A 26,212-nucleotide genomic window follows, 5' to 3' on the forward strand; every position below is an offset into this window, starting at 1 on the left:
ACAAAGACAAGATGATCTGAAGGAGAAATGTGCTTTAATATGCTAAACAATTTCTTTGTAATGTGGGTTTAAACAACCCTTAAGTATTATTTTTGATTCATTGCCCAATTATGCTAGCTTTTATTCATAGATTACTGCAGTTTAATTTAGTTCAGGTGTCTGAACATCAGTCTATCGTTATATAAATAAAATAATTGATATGGCCGCATTCATTTGTTTATAAAAGTTTGTTATTTTCTAAATATGTGGTGTGTGTGTGTGTGTGTATATATATATATATATATATATATATATATATATATATATATATATATATATATATATATATACTTTAATTTGCTCTCCTGAGATTTGCTGTCAATAACCATGACTTGGTGCTTCAGCTGCACCATCAGCAGCTGGAGTTTCACACATTTAGTCAACATACAGGTGTAAACAGTCACCTTTTAGGTTTAATGTTTTGCTTGCTTCAATTATTTTCTTTGAAGGAAGAAAGTAAAGAATCGGCCAATTTGGATGCATTTAGCAATAAACCAAAATGAAAAACAATTTAAGCTTTGGTCAGATCAAGCCAGATCTCTTGCTATGCAAGCAATATCAACAGTCCTTTCAGAGAGTAAATTAATGAGCTCAAGGAAACTACTGTGAAGCTGGATCCTTTCCATACAGAACAAAATGGAAAACTATTTCCATATTTTAGTAAGGTGATTTATTTATTACATTATGTACATTACATCACATGAATAGACCTCTTACAGGATCTAAAAATTCAACTTCTGTTACTCTCTGCAGGGCTCAGTCCTGTATGAAAAACACTTTTCAGAAACTGAGCTATGAGCTTTTAAAAGGAAGCAGCAAGAACAAAAAGAACCAAAAACCTCTCACTACAATCTGAACTCAAAACCAAAATATACAAGATCGAGTGTCTTCATGATGAAGGTTGGCATCTGTTTTAAAATAAAAATAAGTTATTCACTGTTCTGTTCCATTACAGTGCAGGAACATTAGATTATGCAGCATCATAACAGAGGAAGCAGTGTTAGAAAGCCAGAAAAGGACAACAAACACTTTAAAGCGTCTGTTTTTGTGCAGCTTTTTTGCAAACGGAAATATTAATTCTTCATTTGCTTTTGAGCAAACAAACCAGTTTCATGCTTTTCAAAAAAATATTCTCTGTCAGACCTTCTATGTTTTTATGTCAATCACTCAGCTGTGAAACAAAATCCTTCGATCCCTGCTCTTTTCTAAGTGCTATGTAATCAGAGGTATATGGAAGTCTGCTTTGTCAAACAGAAGTGGCCTCGTGACAGGAGTGCGATCCTTGTCAGCCTTGTGTAGAAGTTTGAACAGTCCTGTTCCAATATTCATGGGAATCCCCATTATAATGCACTCAGACACACCTGAAACACAGGAAATGTTAATGCAATTTTATGTCACAAATGGGATGTTTTACTAACATCACAAAAATGAGTCTGGAGTTTACCGCAGACAGAGTCCTTTTGTCCGAAGTAGGCAGCGTCAAAGAGGTGGTCGGCTGTTTTCTCAAAGGAAGCCAGCATGAGGACGCTCTCTTTCATTTTAGCTAACCCAAACCTGGTGATTCCCAGGATCTCCCCCTGTGTGGACAGAGAACAGGAGGTTAGCTAATTTAACCCTCATCAATGAACAAACACTTAGCTAAATATATTGTAAGTACATAAAGAGTATCCAATTAACGGCTTGTACCTTATACGCCATGAGATCTGCGAGAAGCATAACATGACGCCGGTCAATGCTCATGCCATGGTTCACCATAGTGTACTGAATCTCATTAATGATGGTGGATCTAGCAGCCTCAATACCCAAAGTCTTCTCCACCTACATTATTACACATAATAAGTACATCAAATACTTGAAAGTTCAGTTTAAAATACAGAATATAGTTTAAAAAGCATCTTTTTATTTATCCATGAAGTCACCAGTTTTCAACCTCAACAATTATAACCTGTGTGTTTAAATGTCACTACAAATGTCTACTTCACAGAGATCCATCAGTATTTAGCGTAGAACTCTGAAAACAGACTAACATAAAACATATGCCATGAACCAGCCATTCATATGTCACACTGCAACAAGAATGAATAAAAATGCAAGCTCATTTTAGAGTGTTACCCAAAAAGTAGATGCAATTATATGTTATTTGGAATGTTATATGAAATGTTATTTGGCTAACAGGCTTGTTCGTTTCCTTGTTTGTTTTACTTATAAAAACTAATAAACAAAAAAAAAACCTGACATTTGTTAACATTTGTTGCAGTCTGACCAATCCAGATGCTTGACAGGGTCAGGGTTAGACTGCAGTTCTAAAGCAAAATATTCCACAACATAAGTGATATGTTACACAGGATCCCAGCATTTTTGAGATCCTGCCTTGAATGACTGGACGACACTAAATAAAATATCTATAAATTAGTTTAAAGTATTCAGACGGCACAGCCCAAATTTGACTTCTGAGAGACCATCTGACACACAGCCGCACTGAACTTCATCTAATCATGTAAACTAATGTCAGGACACTTGCCATGTACAAGTTAATCACATGAATGGTGCTTAGTTCAGTCTCAAAATGTATGCTGCAGCCTTTTGTCTTTCAGGTTAATGCAGAGACGGTGCGCTACTCCATCTGCATGTCTAAACTGCGAGTTAAGCCGAAGATAAAAGTCACATGGCAGATGTAAAATGAACGATAAACCACACTAAGACTGCATCACCTTGGTTTATCCCAAGTGTCCGGTGTCTCATACCTCGTATGTGTTGTTTGAAGTGGTCCTACTGCCATTCACGCCATGAGTGGCCATGACAGCTCTCAGGTTGTCACCCTCCACCAGGAGTTTGTACTTATTCTTGCCGCTCTGTTCATCGATGTGAATGACAGCTCGGGCGACCTCAGGTATTCCTTGAACTACCACCTTCCAGATGAGATAAGAAGAGTTAAATTTACTCAAGGCCGCCAGTGCCAGATTTCAGGGCAGGAATCAGCTCTTTTCATACCTACTGGAGCTACACCGACTGTTTCTCACCGAAGGGCAAACTGGCAAAGCCAAGGCATACTTTGAAACCTGCACCTTCACTAAATTCTGACTTTTCTTAGGAACTTGTGAAGAGTGAAATACAGCTGACAAGACATTTTCTGTTGTAATTTTCCAACAGGCAGTATCGACTACCAGCTAATCTGTCGCGTGGTTTGCAATTTAAATACACAAAAAAAGCATTTCTTTTATTTATTTATTTATTTTTTTACAAATAAGCCAAATTTTATTTGGTCACATTAGACACTCTTACCTTTGGTAGCTCTTCTTTTAATGACTGCAGCACGTAGTACATCGAGCTTTTGCTGTTCTCTCGTGGAGACACACACACTACTGCCTCGCCGTGAACAGCGATGTCTTTCGGCTTAACTCGCAGTTTAGACATGCAGATGGAGTAGCGCACCGTCTCTGCATTAACCTGAAAGACAAAAGGCTCTGATCAACCTTTCAGGTGAGACGGTCTGAGAGCACCCTGCCGGATCTGCTGCTGTTTGAGCAATCAGGAGAACCTGTGTGTTTACATTGTGGGCTGAATGATTAAATGCTGCATCAATAATGAGGGAATGTCAACTCATAATCATTCAAACTCGACAATAGTGTGATAATATCACTCTAAACTTCCACAAATAATTAGTTCAGTAGAAGTCTGAAATGAGAGGTATTACAAGTACTTTGCTTTGTGGAAAAGGGAAGCTTTTCCATCAGTAAGAAACAAAAAGATGTCATTTTAAGGTTTTTTTAAGGCATAAAAAAACTTATAAGTGACCCTATCTAGTCTCTCTTCCTTTAAAAAAAAAAAATTGAAACTAGCTGTTCTCTTATTTACTATGCTATGTTAACCAGCTGCTGGTGTTAGCATCACATTTAGTGGTATCAATTCATCAGAGGTGAACTGACTGTGTATGAAATCATCTAACCGGATGTGATGTGTTTGCTCAGGGTGGGAAATCTTGCAACAAATGTTGAATTCTTTATAAGGAAAATCATAAAATGCAGAAGTCATCAGCTCTGCTTTCTATATGGCAGAAATATAAATATATGCTGAATTTATTTTCGCTGCATAAAATCCAATGAAAACTTATAATCTTTCAATTTAGCACATTTCTGTTTGCTGTTTCTAAACCAAAAGGCAGGATCTTTTTGTCCATTTCTATGTGAAAGCAGCGCAGGCAGCTCTTTCTCACAGAACGTGACAAAAGACGACGGACCTAAACATCAACAAGTGTGTTGATGCTTCTTTCCACAAACACAGCAAGTTCTAAGCCTGTAAAGGCAGAAACACAAGTAATTTTTCAAAAAGTGTTCTTTTATGTGAAGACATGCACTGATTCTCACTGATTCTTTTGTAGTTGCTGCAAGTATGTTTAAAATTAATCCATGAAAAAATGTTAGAAATCCACCTTTTTTAATATAAGGTATTCATTAGTCCCTTTAACAAAATGAAAAATAAACACGTATCAACATATTGTAGGAAAATTGACCATTTACCATGTGATTTGTGAAAATCTTTATAGTGTAAATTTCTGCTTCCAAAAATCTGATTGTGTTTCACAGGATTTTAAGCAAAGTTTGTACCATAAAGTGATGCCAAATGTCTCAGAAACTGTGTATAATATGTCACACTGGGTTCTTATGGGTTAATAACAGGAATATTAGAAAGTGATTAAAAAGACTGGCACTGTAAACTACCTAAAAGTATTACTCACTGACTCCAGGTGTCAAAGGATGGACGAGATTCACAGATTACCTCTAATCGCAGCAGCCTGATTCTTTCCAGAGACAACTTTACCAGGATAAAACAGTCGTCTGGAAGGAACACTTCTTCGATGTATTCTGAGATCTGAAACAGAAAAATTAATACAACTCTGCAATGCTTTGAGTTCATGACTCACATGGCGTGTCCTTTTTAATCATTGGTGTTTGTCGCTTCGTCTAATATAAAAACTTTCATTAACTGATAAAAGGAGGGGGAAAAAAATTACAAATTGAAATACCTCTCCAAGAAGAGTTTTCTCAATTCTCCCCTTCACCAGTCTGGCAAAGTCAGCATCATCTTCAATATCCAAATGGGCTGTGATTATAGGGGTGCTAAGAAGTGAGCAGAGGTCAGATCAGTGTTTATTACTGTGAAGCACAGAGACAGTTTCTGAGGCAGAGCAGAGCTCTTTCCACCAAATGCTTAAAATTCACTTTGTAAGTCAAGAATCCCAGGAAGTGATCAGGATTCAGCTTCAAAGACAGTAGCGCAGAGCTTTCAGAGCTGCTAAACTCTGCGGCGATGTCTGGCAGCAAGCGCCAGACAAGAATGGCTTCCATTCGTATGGATTTGGTCGACATGGAGTTCTCACTCCGTCCGGCTGCACCGGCATTCACCTTAATGCTGCTGTATGGTCATGAAACATCATGACCATACAGCAGATGCATTAAAAAAAGGAAAATTGGCTCCTTCTCTTTCCTCTGCTGAAACAATAGAAGGCACATGTAGAAATGGTCTGTAATTACCTACCTGATATTCTTAGAAGCATTGATGATCTCTTTGATGCGCGGCACCCCCAGAGTGATGTTCATCGAGGCCACTCCAGCAAAGTGAAAGGTTTTCAGTGTCATCTGAGTACCAGGCTCTCCGATGCTCTGAGCACACAGGGCCCCGACCGCCGAGCCCGGCTCCATCTGGGCTCTTTACAAGCAAAAACATTGAAAGAAACCAGCTTTGAATTTAAAAGTGAGTTCAAATCCCACTGATATCGACATTTCAACACGTTGTGGTACTGAACATGTAAGCCCTGCCTCTCGCTAGATGAAAACTAAGGTTGTGTTGGAAGTGTAGAAAAAACAATTTAACGCTAATTTATCCTGATTTTCAGAATTAAATTTACTGTTGAAAAGTCAAATATCTCAACGTGATAACAGTTTAAAATCTCCTCCAATCACAACTAAGCTTTGTCTTATTGATGTTTGCAGTTTTAAAGGTTCTCTGATATTTTACTAACTACTGAACACAATCCCACGAATTTAGTAAAACTATCATTTTTTCTTTTCAACAGAATAAACAAACACCAGGGATATGTCTGAGTTAAGCCTGTTACATACTCCACGAGAAGCAAGAACTGAGTTCTTGCTTCTCGAGGCTGCAAGAACAAGAAAAAACGTCTTGTTCGGCAGGTCCATACATACTACACGAGAAGCTCGTCTGCAGCGGGGAGGGATCACTGCGGGGGGCGATGTCTGCTTTATGTGCAATGAACCCGGTTGTTACCTCCGCCGAGGAGGTTGTTTTCCCCGGCGTCTTTTTGCTTAAGATAACTTGAAAAGGTTACGGAGGGATTTTATAAATATTTCAAGAGTTGTTGCAAATGTAAAAATGAAGAACTGATTAAATTCTGGTGGTGATCCGGATCACCGTTTGGATCCAGGAATGTTTTAAAAGGATTCTTAAACATTGTGCTTGGCGGAGGTTTCCGCTCTCCGAGTTTCTAGTTTCATATTTAACGAGCAGCTTCGTCCGCGGCAGGGCGGGTTGTGCACGCGGCTGGGTCCGAGTGTTTTATTGCCACATGTAAAAATGTTCGTACTTTCTTACCACCTCGATCAGCTGTTTTATCAAAACAATCCGTTTTGCCGGCAACTGCAAACACACGGAAGCAGCAATTCCGCTTCATGCTTTCTCTGTGTTAACAACGCCCACCTCCAATGTCCGACCATTCACACAATACTTCTCGCAGCCCCGCAAGAAAAAAGTTCTGCCAGCCTGGTGTGTCAAGAACTGTCCTCAAACACGTCCGCGAGAACAAGATGACATCATTTTCTTCTTGGAGCCTCGAGAACAAGAAAAAAGTTCTCGCTTCTCGTGGAGTATGTAACAGGCTTTACTATTATTGCTTAAACTGGATACATATGTGAACGTCTCATTAACATATTTACTAGGGGTGGGAAAATCGAATCGAAAAATTGAAAATTGGGATTTTCTTTTGCTTCACAATTTTAAAATCGATTTTTTGTTTAAAAAAAAAAAAATCTTTTTTTTTTTTTTTTCAAACAAATAAAAATAATCCATTATGAAATTTTTGTCATTTTTATTGTTTTTATTGATCTTTTTACTTGTCTTCTTAGGCATTATAGTAGCAGAATGATGATCTGGCTACTGTGTTGCTTTTTTCTAATAGAAATCAAGAAAAATGACGAGCAAATAAATAAGTTTTATACATTTATTTTGTTTTTAATCTACAAAAATCAGCTATATCAAAGAATTGTGAGAATCGCAATATAAATCGAATCGGCACCCAAAAAATCGGAATCGAATCGGGACAAAAGCGTATCGTCACAGCCCTAATATTTACATATTGTTGATGCTGTACTGTATATCTTTTTTGCCATTTAGATTGCAACTCAGTATCTGACCGCAACATTTCTGGAGCCAAATTACATAAGAGCATCTATATTGCGATTTTTAAAAGGTGTCCTAGTCTGCTTAACAAATAGAGGGGCAGAGGGGGTCTGGAAGTAGTTCCTTCAATAGTGTGAAAATTGTAAAACTATACCAAGTTGATGGAAATGTAACCCAACACGAGCATGTATCCATCTTGTGTATTTACATCAAGGGTGAAGAGGCTGATGTAACGTGAAAGAGGAGAAGGGGGTAGTCTTTTTTTGAAAAGTAAAAAAAAAAAAAAAAAAAAAACTTGCCAAAATATTAATATAATAGAAACCCAACTTTCATAGTTAAAATGTGATTTAACATGAAAGCTGTTGAGCTTTACGAGGACATAAATTATGTTACTGTCATAAAAAATATATATATCCTGTAAGCTGGCTTGATGTGATCTATCAAAAATATCAGGCTTGGAAAATATTCCTGACTAAATGAGATGAAGATCGCATCTTATACAACAAAATGTTTACCTCATGTACTTGTCTCTACAGGTTTCCAGAAACTTCTCCAGCTGAGTGGGGGTGATGCGGTCCAGCTGATAGAGAACCTTTGGCTGCAACACAAAACAGCAAAACGAGCAGATCAGGATGAGATGAGAAGAACTGGCCCACCACTTCATGTCGCATGGTGCCTACCTCACTGGTGCCGTTGTCATTGATGCCATACTTGTCTCTGGTTTTCTTGATCCTTTCTGACATACTCTTAATGAACTTCTTTATCTCCTACAATTAAGGATGGACAAGTTAAACTCAAACACAGATCTTTGAGGACAATGTGACAGCATACTACAGATGACACACGCTCATGCAACTGTTTAGACATTTCAGTAAACAGTGTGAGAAGAGCACAAAAAAAGAACAATCTCCACCAAAAAAAAAAAAAAATTAGCTGTATTTCAACCAGTGATGATGACATGCCAGTTACAATAACCAGCAACATACGATGCTAAAACAAAGTTATTAAGATTAATTTCATTTTGCTTCATTATTCATTCATCTCTATTTTAGTGCATTATCGGTTTCAGTTTGCTGACACACCATTCTGGATTCAGTAAAACAACAATCCAGCATGCTCGGCCACTGTACCTCCAGGTATTTCTCTGAGCCAGTTTCAGTTAATTCCTTCATTGGAAGAGGAAAGTTTACATGTATTACACATGACAGGGTTCTGTTGCATGACATCTGTTTGTCATGCAGTCCTCTTATTACTACAGTGCATCCAACAGCTATTTGTCCAAAAGAAAGAAATGCCTTGTGTTACACTTGCCAGATAGCCTTCAGTACAAAGCTAATGGCACACAGTGTAAACAGCAGGTCACAGGACACTGCTTTAATTTTAATTTTTAATGCCATTATTACATGGCATTGGGTCACCACTAGAAGTCTGATCATTTTCACGTCTAATAACTAGATATTTCTCATGTAGACCAAAGCCCATTTAAACTGACTGGACTGTTGCAGAACTATTTATCAGTGTTTCTCAGCCCCCCCCTGCCTGTTTTAGACATGATCCTCCTCCAAAGCAGATTGTTGAACTTCCTCATCAAGTTCTTTCCAGCCTGTTAACAAGCCTTTTATTTCATCCAGGTGTGTTACAGTAGGCCTGCCTAGGAAACATGCAGGGCAGGGGGGCGTGAGGACCGGAACTGAGAAACACTGATTTATGTCCAACATTTTAAGACTATGGACAAGGTTTCTAATCATTTCCTACAGTTTTAATCCAAATGTTAAACCAGAGGTAGACAACTCTGGTCTTTGACAGCTACAGTCCTGCAAGTGTTGGGAGTGTTTCCCTGCTGCAACACACTTGACTCAAATCAATAGGTAATCAGCAGAGTTTGATGTCGAACTCTGCACTAGTCTGCTAATTAAGTCTGATGTGTGTCAGTAAGGAAAATCCTAACATTTGCAGGACTGCCGCTCTTGAGGACCGGAGTTGCCCGGCTCTGTGGTAAACTACACTTCAATGAGAATTGGATGAGAGGATGTAATGCCACAGTTTGGGCGAGTGTAACAGGGTTTTTACTATAATTCTGCATTAACTCATTGGCTGCTAAAGACATCTTCTGCGGTTTCTGAATATGGAAAGCCGATTTGGCCGGGCGTGCGTCCAAACACCTCCTAAATGCACGCACCACACATGTGAATATGTTCTGACTGCGCACCCCGACGCACACACCCAGCCAGATTCCTCTCTGCAGTCCCGAGAGATGAGCCATAATGCTCCGAGCTTTCTGCTGCAACAATGCCTGGCAGAAAATTTGTTTATTTGAGTATCAAGAAAATATTTTTTAAGAATGCAGAAAAAAAATAAATAGAATAGGGTAAAAAATGCAACCCATAAATTTCTAGTCCTAATAAATACTGCCTGTGTAGCCAAAGTCAATTACATCTTCCTCTTTTTATCTAAAAACTGCTAAAAGACTACGAACTGGTCCAGCACAGTAAATACTCCAGTTTAATCACCTTAAACAATAAGAAGGAATCATAACAGGTAAACTATAACTCAATTTTCAGACATATATGAGGGCTTCTATTCAAAAAAGGAAAACCTGACAGAAGTCAGTGGGAAAACTGCTCCACAGTTTGGGGCCTTTAATCAGCAAAAGCAGTCATCTCAGTCTTTGAGTCAGCTGGTAACAAAAGCTTCAAAGCTCTCGCAGACAGAGGTGGATACAAGTTAAAATGATTTGGTCTTTCATGAGAATTTTCTGCAGTTCATTTAGTTGGTGGTTACACTCCTGTACACTGCAGTCATTTTGACATTGCCTTACCAATGACCTTAACGACAAACCTTAGACAAGGCCAACAAAACCTGGCCTCCCTAATGAGTTTTGCAAGCTCTGCATTATAAATCTGCAAGACAACTAAAAACGGTTAGTTCTCAAGAACAGAGTGGGTTGTGTTTGATTTTCTGCATTTTCAGTTTGACTGATTTTTCTGGTTTTATTATGTGAAAACACAGAGGAAGCCAGCGAAGTTCTGAAGTGCATATGGAAACAAACGTTAAATGGACAGCAGTTTGCAATGCACAAACTGTGAAAACAAAACAGAAGTTTTTTTTATCCAGTTGGTCAAGTGAATCACCTTACTTTAAGTCCTGAAAAAAGACATTTTCCCAGTTCAAGATGTAGCTAAAACTCCGCACATTAAGTCAGCATTCTCTGTAAACCTGTAACTTAGATATGAAATGATAAACACAGCACAGGTGTTGAAATATTTCCATGACTATAAAGTTTTTACCTCCAAGAAGCTGTCCCTACAGCACAGGAAGTCGGCTCTTTTCATGATGACATCCGCTGTGAGGACCAACTCATTTGAACTGAGTGCGGGCTCATCTGGACACGTGTAGACCGCCTGGGCAGAAAAAAAGACAATCAGAGGCACTTTGTCATGTATTATATATAAACTTCACAAGAACAGCAGAAGTAGGCAGGTTCACACCACTCTGAAGTTTAGACTTCTCTCTAGTTTCCTTCTAACAAATAAATCCTGACATGTTTGTCCTTCTTGTCATACATGTGATCATATCACGTCACTACTATGTAAAGGGAATACTGCTGTTAGAGATCAGCTTTGTAGTATTTGCAAACCAAAAGTTACTGCACTTTTATTCATATAGGAATAGTATTCAGTAAATTACTTTTAAATTCATTCGTGAATTTTGCAGGAATAAAAGCGAGAACTTCTTTTTGCACTGAAGACTTGATAAACCCTGGATTTCACTTTCGCCTCATTTTGCACTATGTGTGGTTATAGGAACTACTGTTAAGAAGTGCTGCCTGTATTTTTAATTCTTTATTTTATAATGGAAGAATCGACGTGCTTGCACATTAAGCCAATCATTGTGGACTTGCATAATCTGACCCTACTTCCTCTATTTTTCCATTTAACTCCTGTTAACCTTTCAATCTAACAATTGCCACGTTTACATGAGAGCTCTAATTGTTATATAATTCTGAATAAAAATGAAATCCACTTTAAAAGGAATGAAAATGACCATGTAAACACCTAATTCTAAATAAAAATGACAATTCCAAAGTAAACTAAATTCTGAAGCAGCTGGTAAATCTGAATTAATTCCTCAATCAAGTACACATTTATTTAGCCCGAAGTTAAATGCAGTCGTTCTGCACATGCTTGTTACCTTGTCCTGCTGCGATTACGCACATATTTAGCATGATATGTTGCCTCCCTTCTCCTCCTCTGAAAAAAGTAAAGTAGTTTGCTCGTGTTGAGCTGCTGCTTCAAAATTATAATCAAAATTAAAATGGTACTTATTATTTGGCCTTCCATGGTATAACCAAAAAGAAACGAAGCAGGAAGTCGAGTCTGTTTATTCATATATACATAATTACATCACATCCACCCCCTGTGCAATCCAAACGGTTTCCAACCCTCATTTCTAAAGCGGAATTAAGTAAAGGTGAATAAATATGTTGTCCATGTAAACGTCAATTCTAAATGACTGCCTTCTGATTAATCCCCCACCCACTTACCTTGCCCTACCTTTTTTGCTGTTGCTGTTTTGTTCTAATTATATTTATTACTTATTGTTATTACTATTATTATTTTGTTCTAGGTTATCTTAATTTTATTTTTTTTTTTTTAAAAAACCTATTTTTTTTTCTTTTCTTTTTTGTTCATCCGGTATTGAAGCAATCGGCTACAATGGCCTTTATTTTATGTCTGTTGAGCGATTCAATCTGTAATATAGGCCTATCATTATGACGGGAAAAAAGAAAGAAAAATGTATTGAGGATAACTTGAAACTCGACGTTTGTTACTATTGTATGTCCTCAATAAATAAATTTATTTTTTTTTTAAATTCTAAATGACTATTTCCACGACTTAAACTTGACGGAGAAAACATTCATTCAGAATTATTTCATTCAGAATAATCAATTCCAAATTAAAAAACATCATGTCACCGTAAAAAATTTTCTTTTTGGATTTATTTGTCCTGACTTGGAGCAAGATGGCCTCTTCATGACACTAAATTAATCCGATAAAAACTAGTGAGATGACATCAACTGACTAAAATCTTAATTATCACAAAAAGCAGATATAAGATCTGAGGGGAAAAAATGTAAGAAAGTGCACGGTGACTACAGTAAAGAAGTAATGGAATTTTTTTTGTTTAATATTTAATAAAAGTAAGAGCAAGGCAGGAGTTCATCTCTTCACAAAAAAAAAAAATATCACCAGAAAGAAAATGTCACACCGCAAAGCCCTGCAAGCTGTCCAATCCTCACTCGACTCACCCGAATATTGTCCAAGACTCTCTTAAACTCCAGCGGTTCATCCTTTCCTTCCATTGCAGCAGGATCCAAACCATCACCGCCATAAATAAACTGGATGATGTCGCCTGTGGAGCTGCGCACTGTTAGGTCATACTGCGAGCACAAATCCTCCAAGGACTTCACCAGACGTCTCTGTTCAGAAATTGATAAGAAAAAATGAAAAAGGAAATGAAAAATCAGTGATGTGTGCAGTAAATGCACCAAAAAAGACAACGTACTGACCAGTTATCCTTTCAGTTCATATTAACATAGTTCAGTAGAGGGATCTCTGCTTATCTCCTATAAGACTGTCCTGGTCTTAACGCTGCCATATCTTTACATTAAAATGTTTATATGATCAGCTGATTGATTAAATAACTGCATCTGATTATATTTTGATTTGAACAACTAATTTTAGATGCATATTAGAGCCAAAGCAAGAAGAAAAAGCAGCAGATGATGTGTGGTTTAAAGGTTTGTGCCATAAATTAGTGAGAAAAAAAAACAACAAAACATTAGGACATTGCAGAGAATAACATGCTTCTAATGGGTTATCTGATTTCTGCACGGCAGCATGAGTGAACTGTGGGAGGAGTCTGTGGGCGTTACCTGCATGTATCCAGTCTCAGCAGTTTTCACCGCAGTGTCCACCAGGCCCTCTCGACCAGCCATCGTGTGGAAGAAAAACTCAGTGGGTGTCAGACCTGAATAGAAGCTGTCGGCCACAAAGCCTTTGGCAGCAGGCAGCTAATGGGAAATTATTATCGAGTCATTAAACAAGCTTCTATGTATTCTAGATGTGTGCACAGGATGGTAACTGTTAGCCATTTTCAATCATATCCACCCTGCAGTTTTGTTTTTTTGTTTTTTTTCAATATAATTTTTTGTTATAATAAGAAAGAAACAGAGAAATAAACAGAGCCAAACTCACTGAAAGCTCTGAGGCTTTCAGTGTGTAATCAGATCCATTTTCAAGCCCTTTTGTGAAGAGTGATGATGGGTTATTACACATCTTAGCAACAAACATACCTCAAATAAACAAATACAGAAAAATGAGCAAGGGGGGGTGTATTTGTAAAATCTCAGCCAAAAAGATAAAGTATGAGATTTTCTTTTATAAGTAATTAAAATGAAGAAATTAGATCTTACTTTTGAGTGTTTTTCAAAATGAGGCAAGGAGCGGTTCTCGAAACCATTCGGGACTCGAGAGCCACTTATAGCCTGCTGGCCCACACAGGCAATCATCTGGGAGATGTTAATGAACGACCCTGAATGCACCGAAGGGATAGATGGAAATACAATATATTAATTTTATTTAGTTTGAAATAATAATCTCAATAATGATGATAAGTCTTATTTATCACAGCCTGGTCAAAAGAGATTAAATAAAAAAATCTAAGCACACCGGCGTGAGCCTACTATTGGAAAAGTACTGCTACTGCAGGGATTATGATGTTGCTGCATTGTTAAACCCTAACTGATGCTGAGGGATATTTTCTTATCAACTATGTTAGCACATACTACAGTTGTAATTTAAAAAAAAAAAAAATGCTAGTGTGGATCAGATGACCGAGAATCAGCACTATTCTATTCTACAGTCATTTGGCGGATGCTTTAATTCAAAGCGACTAAGGTGTGATAAGTTAACCATTAACATTAGCATTTAACCCAACATGCATGTCTTGTCTTATTTGTATCAAGCAGATAAGACTGTTAAAATGTACCATATATCATTAAAACCAAGTAAGGACAGCAGTGTGTCTTTATTTTAAAGAATAAATGAGTTTAGAGGAAAATATTAAATCGTCCTGAACTCAAATCTTCAACATTTAGCAACATGAAATTAAGGCAAGTCAAGAGTAAAACTGGAAAGAACTAATAAAAATGATGCTTAACAGTTATACAGAGGAGCAACCTTATGAAGGAAAAGAGCTGATTTCTCAAACAAATATTAGAAGTAGAATAATATAGTTTTAAATGCAAGTATGACCTATCAGGCCACTTTTGGTCTGCACTGACAAAGTGTGTGTTCCTGTGTTTATTACGATTGACTGTAATCACTGGTTACACTTGACACTGTTAGAAAAGGGATTTTGAGGCAAATCAAAATCATAATAGGCTTATGAATACTCTATTTAAAACCATTATAATAGAACATGTGATCTAAGAAGTCCAAGTTTATCCTGTTCCAGAGAGATGGGCAAGTTGACTAGGTTATTTTATAGATACATTGTATTTTTTTTTTTTTCCAACCCTGGGCACTGCCATATTCCAGGTGCAACTTTGTTGCCATTAACTAGTGGAAATTAATGTGGTGACATCACAGAATCTTAGTCAAAGAATAAATATGGATCAATAAAATATGTTGAGGTTTCCAAAAAGTGTTTTGGGCTGAAAATGAGAATTACTTCTTGTTGTGCTTTTATTCTTCGAACACAGACTACACTTTCTGCTGTTGTTCATTCGAATCAAATCAATTCAGCTTTATTTGTACAGCACACACAATGTCCTCTCACTGCACTTTACAGACACATTAATTTGAGCCAATTCCTAATAAATAGCCTAGTTAAGGAAAACCAACAGAGCTTAGTCAACTAATAGGAGTTCATAAATACAAAATTTCATGTACTTTTGTGCTAAACCAAAAATGTATCCCAAATGACTTATTTTAAACAAGCTTTAGTCCAAGTATGGGACTTTAATTCATCCTAAAGTGTATGTAATCTTCTCTCTGTATCCAACATTTGCACAGAGCACACTCCAAGTAAGGAAACAATGCTCAACTACAACCTTATTGTCTTAGTTACTCTGACAACACTACATTACAATACTTCTGGAGAACACTTGACAATCGAAGAATAATTATCTTTGCAGCTTCTGTTTTTCCAGTTTAATGCACTGCTTGGCACCAAAAAAAAAAGAAGAAAGAAATTGAAAAGGGACATATTAGCTTTGCTTTCTTTCCAGGAATCTCACCTTTTGAGCCACAAAGAGCCATAATAAGGGGGCTGTTGCTCTTGTCAAGCTCCCTGAGACAGGCACTGCCAGCTCGATCTCTGATTACAGAAAGCTCTCTCAAGATTAGAGCCTAACAAAAAGCAGACAGAAAACAACCTTGAAGGATTACATAAGCATGTAGACTGTTTTTCTTTGTGTCTACGCAACTAAAGTCCTTGAACAACATTTTATATCACATCGTCTTCTGTGGAATATCTACATATATTCTGAAACACAGAGAAGTAGTGAGTGTGAAAATGCACAAGATATAAAAGTCAAGATATGAACAACTGAATGGTATGATGAGCCACGGCAACCATTTCTCCTACAGGAGAAGGAGAGCACCGTTGGCGTCAATGGTAATGATGGAAAATGACATAACTGATGGGTTTTTTTGTTTTGTGTTTAGAAATACAATTAAAAATTAAACAAAAAAGCTGCTGAAGTTTATTCATTAACTTTAGTTACTGCCTTGCCTTTATAAAGTATCAGGCAGTTTTGCAGTGCCACAGCTGTTAAAAGCGTCAAGTTCATTTTCAATGTTACCCGCCAGTGCTTCTGTTGCAGGGTATTTTTTAAAAGGAGCGTATGAGCACGTTTGTTTTCAGTGAGAGTCTATCGCATTTCTGATGAGTCATCATTAGTGTGGATTTTAAATGGAAGGTGAGGATTTACGATGGTAAATGCATACCTCCAAAGTCTCCTCTGCTGTGCAGCCTGGCTGCTGCTGTAACTTGCCAGTCTGCAAAGCTTCAATATACTCGTCACACTTCTTGTAGCCGTCATCCAAAAGGTCCTGTTTGGCCTTCAGCAGACTCTGGCCGGGCGTCACATCCCCAATCCCAATAGAAAAACCTCTGTTGGCTGAAAGTTAGACGTTTACCAAACAAACACAATTAATATTGTTATAGATGATCAGTTTGAGCAGTTTACTTAATTAAAACTACTTAAAAATGTATTCTTTGGAGTCATTCTTTTGGAAGAAAAGGATTTCAAATGTCCTTCCTTTACTTTGCTGTTTTTAATGAACTTTGCAATTTGTAATCACATCAAAATGCACAAAAACATACTTTAGCCTTTTCTGTGCTAATCTGCCTTTTTATGCAACAGCCCAGGTTACAGAAATCTATTTTTTTAAAGGGCTTTCTTTAAATCTAAATTGTAGTTACCATAAAAGGGACATGACCTGCACAGTCTGGAGAGCTAAACTGAACTAAATTAATTGAAAAAATATCAACAAGTTACTAATTTCTTTCTAAAATCTTACATAAAAAATGAATAAAACATCAACACCTCCACATAAAAATATAAAAATGTGCCATGTGTCAATTTGATCACCAAGTCTACATTCTGTCTGAACATGAATGTCTGCTTGTGTGCAATGGGGATTGTTTTTTTTAAACCATCACACACCATCTATTGCTGGTATTTTTGTAACCCTTCAGCCTAAAATCCTCACCACGTCTTGAGAAAGCTGTTTATATGCTGCAAAATACAGCAACACAGCTTTCTCCTGTGAAACAAGACGAGGGATGACATTATTACAAATTTCTAAGGTTTTCTTTTTTAAATGAACAAGTTCATAGATCCCTTTAAAATCTCCTGATGTGCACCGCGCTGCAATCAGAGCACCACTGAGGATACACTGAGTAAGTTGTGCAAGCCACCTACAGAGGTACACTGGAGCAAGTCTTGCCAGGCGGGACATGGCATTGGCAGCCTCCAGCTGTCCCCAGTCTCTCAGCAAGATGTAGAAAATGTTGTTCTTTGAGCCAGATCCCAAAGTGCCCTTATCCATGCTGCCGCACATCAGCTCACTGTTGTGAATCACCACAACTGGGAATGTGACATGGGAATAGGGAGAAAAATAGACACCAAAAAAGGTCAGTTAAAGAGTACGGTGGTCTCCCTGAGAGATACACCTGATGCTGTTTTTGCCGTGAAGGCTGAGAGACATTTAGCAGCCGATAGCGACAGGTGCATCCGCTACATAATAGCATGACATCAAAGGTTTCCTTGAATTTTAACAAAGAACGTGTCACTGAAAGAAATGGATGGAAACACAAACATCTAGTAGTTTGTATATTCTTTCTTCTTAATGTGCAATTTTTCACAAAATTTTTTTGTCATTAGGTACAAAGTGGTGACTTTTTAAACCCATCAATTGATTACTGTATGTCATGGCCCACCCTACAGGGTCAGATCAGTAACGTAAACACCCAGAAGAGTCCCAAAAAATGGGAAGATTCACGTCAGATACTGTGTTTTCCTGTGGAAACACTAAAAATGTCATGGAAACGGACCCAGTGGATGAAACAGCTCTTTAGTCTTCGTTAATCTGCTTTTGTCGTTTTGAAAAACAATCAAAAAACAGACTTAACTAATGTTAATAATGTATGAACTGAAATATAGAAATAAACCGATTTAACAACAAACATACCTGATCATAACTTGATATGACCATTTATTGTTATTTACATGATTATAAAGAAACTCACATGAGTCATTGTGACATAGATCCTCTCCTTTGCCGCAGTACTGTTTACCCTTGGTCCGCAGGTTTGCCTTGACTGGACATTCATCACTTGGTTTCAGAATTACACTAAAGATCTGTTTCCCTGTCCACAGAGCAATTGGCTGATGGATACACAACATAATATTAACGCCAAATCAAAACATACAGTTATGTGACAAGTTATTAAACTGCCGTTTTGGGATCAATTAAGTTGTCGAGACTTGACTTAAGCTGAATACCTTCATTATAGCAGGGCGAGGAAGAGAGATCTTGACTTTTTCATCTTTGCCTACGAGGATTGATGCCACTATCTGGCAAGCTTTTGATCTGTCAAAGAAGGTGTCTTTCAGCGTCAACAGGTAAGCACCTAAGAGGATGAAATAAAATGTGAAGTCACTCAAGGTGAAATATAAGTGCTCATCAAATATTGCTGAAGTGCTCCCCCAACAGGCATGAAATGGAGATACAGTACTGTGCAAATGTCTTGAGCGTTACTTATATTTGTTTCCAAGGAGACAGACTAATTTTCTTTCCAAGTGATCATTAGTAAAGTAAATAAACAAACAAACAGAAGACAACAGATATCCTTAAGACAAGACTCTAACTCCAGTTTTCCTCAGCTACTGGACTGCCAGTTTTAGAAGCTTCCCTGCTGCAACATGTTTGACTCAAATCGATGACCTTGTGCAGAACTTGTCATTTGAGTGAGATGTGTTGGTGTAGGGCAGAGGTTTCCAGCTCCGGTCCTGGAGGGCAGGAATCCCACAGGGTTTCCATGTATCCCCGACCCAACATACCTGACTCAAACAAATCATTGTGCAGAACTTCAAAGGCTGTGGGATCTATTTAATATAAGCCAGGTGTGTTGGAACAGGGATACATAAAAAACCTTCAGAACAGCAGCCTTCGACCAACTTTAGACGCCCATGTTGGAGGGAAAACATCTAACACCAGAGTTGGAGTTCCCTGCCTTCAGAAATGGGAGAATAATCCAGCAAAGTGTAGCCAATTCCTGTCCTTAAGAGCGGCAGTCCTGCACATGTTAGTAGTTTCCATGCTGCAATACAGACCTAGATGAATGGGTAATTAGCAGACTTGTGCAGAGTTTGACATCAAACCCTGCACAAGTCTTCTAATCAAGTCTGACATGTGTCCAGTGTGTTGCAGCAGGGAAACTCCCAACACATGCAGGACTGCCGCTCTCAAGGATCTGGGTTGGCCACCCCTAAACCAGCCCTTCAGGTGATCCATTGAAGCCTCCTTACAAATGGTGTCCATAGAAGGGTCAAAAAGCCATTCTAAGGGAAGGGGAATGGGGAGAAACAACGCTGACATGCCAAAAGACAAGAAATAAACTGAAAACTTGTGGCAATGGATCCTCTAGAGTTATGACCACAACATGACTGAAGCAGTGTGGGATCACCTTGACAGAGAGAAACAAGAGCTTGTCAATGTCCCAAAAAGAGCTTTGAAAAGTCCTTTCGGAAACATGGAAAATTAGTCCTTGAAGAAATTCCAATAAAGCTTGTCTTAAGGGGCTCAGGTCGTGTTGAAGAAAGGTGTTCAAAATAAAAACTGAATTGAAAACTTGTTTGAATTGTACAGTTTATAAACTTTTATTGCACTTTCCTTTATGCCTGCATATGTAAGTAAGTTATTCCAACCAAACTTGTATTTTCTTAACAACACGTAAAAGATGGGTGGCTCAAGACAAAACACTCTGAACATTACATTAATTCACATTTTAACCTAGAGATATGCCATTAGACCTCAAGAGACCCAAACAGTTTTTTTCACTTTTGCCAGTGATAAAATAAATCCTGTGGAGAGCCAGAGGAATCATATCAGACCAAAACTTCAGCACTGTGATCAATGATTGGCTCCTACAAATGACTGCACTGACCTGTCAGAAAGTCCTGAATAGCAGCAATCAGAGGTTCACCATTTCTTGGAGTGACAAGATTAGCTTTGGTCTGTAAGGCAAGACAACGGAGTCAAATTGCAATATTCTAACAATTAAAAGTTTTCAGAGCCGATTTTTCATTGCTGGATGGTGTTAACATGTTGTATGGAGAACATATTGTGACGATACAAACCCCCATCAGCACCAAGGCTTCAGCCTTTGCTTCTTCAGTCTGAGGTAGATGCAGATTCATTTCATCACCGTCAAAGTCGGCATTGTACGGAGTACACACACACTCGTTGAAACGAAATGTTCTGTGCGGTTTGACTTTGGCCTGTGAGATTGAGAAGTTAGATTACAGTTTATTACAGCACAAACAGTCACTATAGATATCCATTTTGCTCCAATCAGCCACCACTGATGAGGGCAGGATGAGCAATTACTCAAACTGGATAGTTTGGGTAATTATTTCCCAACATCATTTCATTTTTAGCAAAAATCTTAACTCACAATGTGGGCCATGATGCTGAGTTTGTGTAAAGATGGCTGTCGATTGAACAGGACAATGTCTCCATCTATGAGATGACGTTCCACCATATCCCCAAATCTCAGCTCCTGAGCGATCTTTTCACGGTTCCCATATTTTAAGAATCTGATCAGGAGAAAAGGTTCATTTTGGATTTAAAGCAAATCTGATTAGCATGTTTGTCATTTTGATTGGGAAACAGCCAAACCCACCTTTTCACTTGTGTGTGACGGCTCTGGATAAAGTTGGCTCCAGGGTGAACATCTGGGCCGTTACGGACAAGTTTTCTCATTAGCGCCAGATTGGCTTTGTTCACCTTGAAGAAAAAAAAAAAAATGACCAGAATGAAATAATGTAACTTCTGTCGTGGGTCTAAGTTGTTTGGAGCAGTTGCTGGAGTTCTGAAGAAGGCCTTACCCTTTCTGGGTACGTTAGGATTTTGGCGACGTGCACGGGGACAGCCACCTCATCGATCCTCAGGTTTGGGTCTGGGGAAATAACAGTCCTGCCAGAGAAGTCCACTCGTTTTCCTGACAGGTTTCCTCTGAACCGACCTGAAGTTTCAAAACAGAGTCAGCTTCAAACTCTTCTTTGTAAGACCCCGATTTTCTACTCATAGTGTGTAAAACTGATCCATGACTACTGCAGAATAAACGTTACAAAAGATTTTATTTTATTTCAGCACAATATTAGTGAATATTTCACATAGCACAGACGCATCTTTAAACATCTTCTGACAAATAGAAAAAAAAAAGTTATTTTTCTCCCGTATCACAAGTTTAAAAGTGAATTTCAAACTAATGTTACTATTATTACTTATACTCTGTCCCTAAGCAACCAGGATGTGAAGAGAAAATAAGCAAAAATAAATCAAATACTGCTAAATCAGCGATACCAGATGTTTCTAAGACCTACCTTGCTTTCCCTTGAGTCTTTGCACAAAGCCTCGTGTCCATTTCTTTGGTGCCATGTTGAGGGGAATCCCAGAAAGTTCACTGTTGATGTAAAGTGCACACTGCAGCTGGAGAAAGTCCCAGTCCTCCATGATCATCTGGGTTTTCGCCCCTGTCATGCGATGCTAAATGAAGACAGACTGATTAAGAGGGTTGCCCTCAGGAAAAATACATCTGATGAACTGCATTAGGAGATTTTCTCATTTGGCTGCTGATTGTTAGTCAGAAAAACCCTATTTGGTCTGTTTAACTTTGCCAAGCAGCTCAAGTAACTATAATGGTTTGTAACAGAGATTTTTATCTTTAAAAAAAAGCACTTCTATTGCATGCAAAAGATTAATGTATTCAGAAGCAAATGTGATTTGATCCCAGCATTAAAGATAACTTTTCCTTCACAATAATCATTCCCAACCTTTTTGATGACATCGTTGAGAAAAATGATTTCTGTCAGTTTCATTGTGAGGTCGTCCTCGTTGGTGCCTGACTTCAGGTCACTGACTACAGAGGGTCGGATGCACAGAGGTGGCACAAGAAGACGGGTGATGATGAGATCTGCGGGTTTCCCTGCCTCTGGGTTCATCAGGAGCAGAGGGATGTCTTCTTGAGGAATCCTTTTAAACAGGTTCAGGACCACCAGTGGGTTCAGGTTTTCCTAGAAAATGACCAGTAATTTTAATCTTTATACTTCAAACACACACTTTCTCTTCAAGTCACTAAGATTGAGCCATACAACTGGACTTTTTAAGCCACTTTACAACTATTTTAAAAGCTCACCTGTGCTTTGGACAGCAGAGGTTCCACCAGCTTGTTGTGTTCGATCGCTACATCAAAGGATTGCATGAAATTTGATACAAAAGGATCCACCACCTTCTTGGTTGTTTTGTACTTCTCATGGATAATTTTAAGCAGGCCACACTTTTTCACAGGTCCTGATAAATAAGAGAAACACACGACTTAGCTTTCAAATTAATAAGTCAAAAGATGTTTTTTGAAAAGGGTATCTGTGAAATGCATGTCTCTTTTCACCATTGAAAGCAGAACAGTTTAGACAAACTGTCCTTTTGCGGCATTTTTCTGAGATTTTCTTCTTCAGTCCTCGTTTCTGGAGATAAGCCAGGTTTGGCCGTTTCAAGTGATCCATGAACTGCAGTTTCTCCTCTTTGTTCAGCATTATGTTTGAACATGTTTTGCAAATCATCTGGATAGATGGCAAAATTCCACATTAGTGAAGAGATAAAATCATTACAATGCCAGAGGAAACATTGCAGCATCAATAATCTTGCATTAAAAACAAGTACACCAAATTATATTTGCATATAAAAGCAGGATAAACAACAGAATTTTTGTTGTACTATTTTATAAGTGTAATGAAACTGAATTCAACCTCCTACAGGCAATTAATTATGATTCTTGACAGCCCCATTTTCTAATTTTGATGCTCTAGTGACCTCTAAAGGACAACAAAATAATACTGCTTCTTGCAGAGTATTTTTTTTTAAGTATTTCTGAGGCCAAATGTCAATGTCTGCATTGATCAAATGATCTCTTTCTAGGGTAGTGTGTAAAAAAATCTATCTTTCTTAGCATATTACATACAAGCTACAAACACGTAAGATTGTTTACTTGCCTGCAAGATTCCTATGATGGCTTTGAAATAGCCGACATGAAAACATGGCAGCTCCAGATCCAGATAGCCATAATGCCCTAAACAATCTGCCAGATTCTTCCCACATGTCAGACACGGTCTGTCTTTCTCACTGGTACCCTGCAGGAAACATGAAATCAGAGGGATAAGTCTGAACACTTTTCAGATTTTTTTCCCCCCAGTTTTATATGTGCATATAGGTCATTAACATCACAACATAGCTAAAGTGTTACGCATATAGAGATTTACCTGCAGCTGTTTTACTTACAGGCTATGAGATTCAAGAGACAGTAAAACCAGTATTAATGGAGAACGCGAGCAAATTAAACACAAGGTCAAGTAAAATTGGACATAATCTACCAAAATTAAATATGTCAAAGACTTTGTGGACACCTGACCCAGCAACAAGCCAGTTACCATAAGCTAGGCTGGCTAACATTAATATTTTTAAATGAAAATCATAACTTTCTGTTACATTTTCCCATCTGCAGTTACGTTAGACATGTTCATTCATAATTTCATAAAGTTGAGTGAATGAGTGCATTTCTACAGGGATCATTAGAGACATTCCTGCGTAATGTCTTCAGTAGCTTTGCTTATTTTCATTTGAGGTTTTTGTTTCCTACATTTTCTTCGCTTCTGACATTATCCCTACTTTAAGCTTTTTTTTTTGGAGAAAAATGTTTGGCAAACAGCTAAAACAACTGACACAGTCTCCACTTTTTGGAGTTGCCTTTCATTTTTATTGCTAAAAAAATAACATTTGTATACTATTGTAGATTTTTGTTACTGGTTTGAGACTTTGTGCAGACAAAACTGGTCTTAAAGCATGTGCTTAATACAACATAAGCTGAAAGAAACTACATAACAGCATGTTAAACACAGATGTCAAGCTTTCTGTAATCGTTTGTACAACAGAAAAGCAACGAGGCTTGATGTCCATGCCTTACCATACGGTGGTCCAACACCCCATAGGGCAGAGGACTGTGTTTGGTGTCTTGGCTGTACAGATTCTTACTGACCACCTGGATGTGGGCCTGCTGTCGCATCTGCTCGGCAGATTTAATGCCAAAGCAGATGTGACTTCTAAAAAAGAGCACAAGCAGCAAAACAAGAAGATTAATACCAACTGAGTTTGTTGTCATCTCACATCTGTTAAGGCCTAGAATATTCCTACAGAAGCATGTTTATTCACAATTAGCTGAATGATAGTAATAAAGGCAGTAGTTGTAACCAAACAGGGATTCTCACTAAAGAGCAAGCAATTTTGTCCCACCAGGCACCTTTAGTTCTCTATAAATTAGACATTGCTAGCAAACGTCAACTATCATGACTACAAAATGCTACCAGCAAGGTCATCACCTGACACAACATTTTACACTGTTTCGGAACAACAAAACAATCTCTCAACATCAGTCACATTGCAACTGAATATGGCTAACAGGTGTGCTAACACGTTAGCCAGGATACTGTCTCTGGTAAACTCACATTTTCTTGGCCACATCCGTCTCCCTGAATTGTTCTTTCACCATGTTAATAGCTTGCGCTACACAAAGACCTACATAAAAAAAATTTAGCAATTATTTCATTCTCTTAGGGCTTTGACTACTCCATATTGTAGAGACGCTAGCAGCCAGAGATATGCAATGTGTTGGTAGCATGTGAGCCACAGTGGTGCTGCCTTCACGGTTGTGCGCAATCTGCAGACTTTTTCTAAATTGTTCATATGTTTATGATATGAATATAAATATATTTAGGAAAACTGTCTGGTTTCCAATCTGTGCATGTACTGTCTATTATCTATTTTAATACGCCATCGAGTTTTTGAAATATATATATTTTTAAAAACTTACGATTAACCTCTTGAATCCTGTGACCAAGAGTATACATTATGCTGGTTTGATATTTAAGTACCTAGGGATATTTAACTATATATTTTTTTATGACCATTAAAATGTGAGTCTATGTAAATTTGTTTGTAATCTTACGAAAACACGTTTTTTTCGTCAATTATTATAATCGTTATAATTGAGCTTTTAACTGTTTTAAACTGAAATCCGACTTTACAAGATGTACTTGAAAGCATCGTAGACCAATGCCCAACAACAGTGTCAGAAGGAGAAATCACAGAAGCACAAACTCAGTCATCTGGTGTGTGTGCTGACGCCTAGCGGCGAATATGGTAATGGTCACAAAATAGTTTAGTAAATAAGGCAATTTCTTATCAGCTGGGATAGAAAATAAAGTGACTGAAAAATAATGCCCAAGTTGTTTTTTGTGTGTGTGTGTGTGTGTGTGTGTGTGTGTGTGTGTGTGTGTGTGTGTGTGTGTGTGTGTGTGTGTTTGTTTTTTTGTTGCTGTTTAATCAAGCTGGAATAACTTACATTTTGGTAATACTAACTTTAATGATAGAAAGATAAAACAAAATGACCTTTTAAGCAATTTTGCAAAGAGACATGCTTGTTTTGATAATCACAAAAAAAGAATTACAATGTTTATTTGGATTATTTGTTTGTGACCTTTCTGATTCTGGAAGAATTTTTTATTTTGTTACAAATGTGTGTTTTATAAGCCATATATTATATCCATGTCCATTTCCATAAACATGATGAACTTTATTTTCCAGGTGAAGATCTGAAATCTATTTATTCTGCAGTGTTCTTAATTATAACTATAATTGCTGAGCATGTGTATGTGTGCATGCATATATATGCATAACTATAGTATTCAATAAGAGATATACAAATACTTTCATATTTCCCAAGAGAAATTATAATCATAAAAAAGAGAAGTCTATGTAAGCTTGTGGGCCGTACACATATTTAATCTATTATGTTATACAGTCTAACCTCTAGATGGCACTAAATGTATTTCCAAATGTTGGGAAAACAGAGA

The 26,212-nt window shown here is 37.7% G+C and overlaps 1 protein-coding gene across 2 annotated transcripts; it reads right to left on the reverse strand.

Annotated features, from left to right (window-relative positions):
• Window positions 1–843: 843 nt before the first annotated feature.
• Window positions 844–24,928, reverse strand: polr3a (polymerase (RNA) III (DNA directed) polypeptide A). 2 transcript variants are annotated; one of them, XM_079260275.1, is made up of 32 exons: window positions 24,806–24,928; window positions 24,268–24,403; window positions 23,300–23,437; window positions 22,699–22,870; window positions 22,447–22,601; window positions 22,085–22,324; window positions 21,635–21,797; window positions 21,137–21,273; window positions 20,932–21,035; window positions 20,704–20,845; window positions 20,387–20,527; window positions 20,194–20,263; window positions 18,530–18,657; window positions 18,274–18,412; window positions 17,447–17,611; window positions 16,467–16,639; window positions 15,755–15,866; window positions 13,928–14,046; window positions 13,388–13,525; window positions 12,761–12,931; window positions 10,740–10,853; window positions 8,583–8,618; window positions 8,133–8,219; window positions 7,968–8,050; window positions 5,575–5,745; window positions 5,063–5,156; window positions 4,816–4,908; window positions 3,322–3,486; window positions 2,784–2,948; window positions 1,726–1,857; window positions 1,484–1,616; window positions 844–1,400 (listed from the first exon to the last, which is right to left on the reverse strand). In XM_079260275.1, the coding sequence occupies exons 1-32, from the start codon at window positions 24,847–24,849 to the stop codon at window positions 1,252–1,254; spliced, it is 4,209 nt and encodes a 1,402-aa protein (XP_079116401.1). In that variant the 5' UTR covers window positions 24,850–24,928; the 3' UTR covers window positions 844–1,251. The 2 variants fall into 2 exon arrangements, with proteins under 2 accessions (XP_079116401.1, XP_079116402.1); XM_079260276.1 differs by lacking the exon at window positions 8,583–8,618.
• Between the last annotated feature and the right edge of the window lie 1,284 nt (window positions 24,929–26,212).

The sequence above is a fragment of the Telmatherina bonti genome (assembly GCF_933228915.1).
Source record: "Telmatherina bonti genome assembly, chromosome: 21".
In the NCBI taxonomy this organism is placed as follows: domain Eukaryota; kingdom Metazoa; phylum Chordata; class Actinopteri; order Atheriniformes; family Telmatherinidae; genus Telmatherina; species Telmatherina bonti.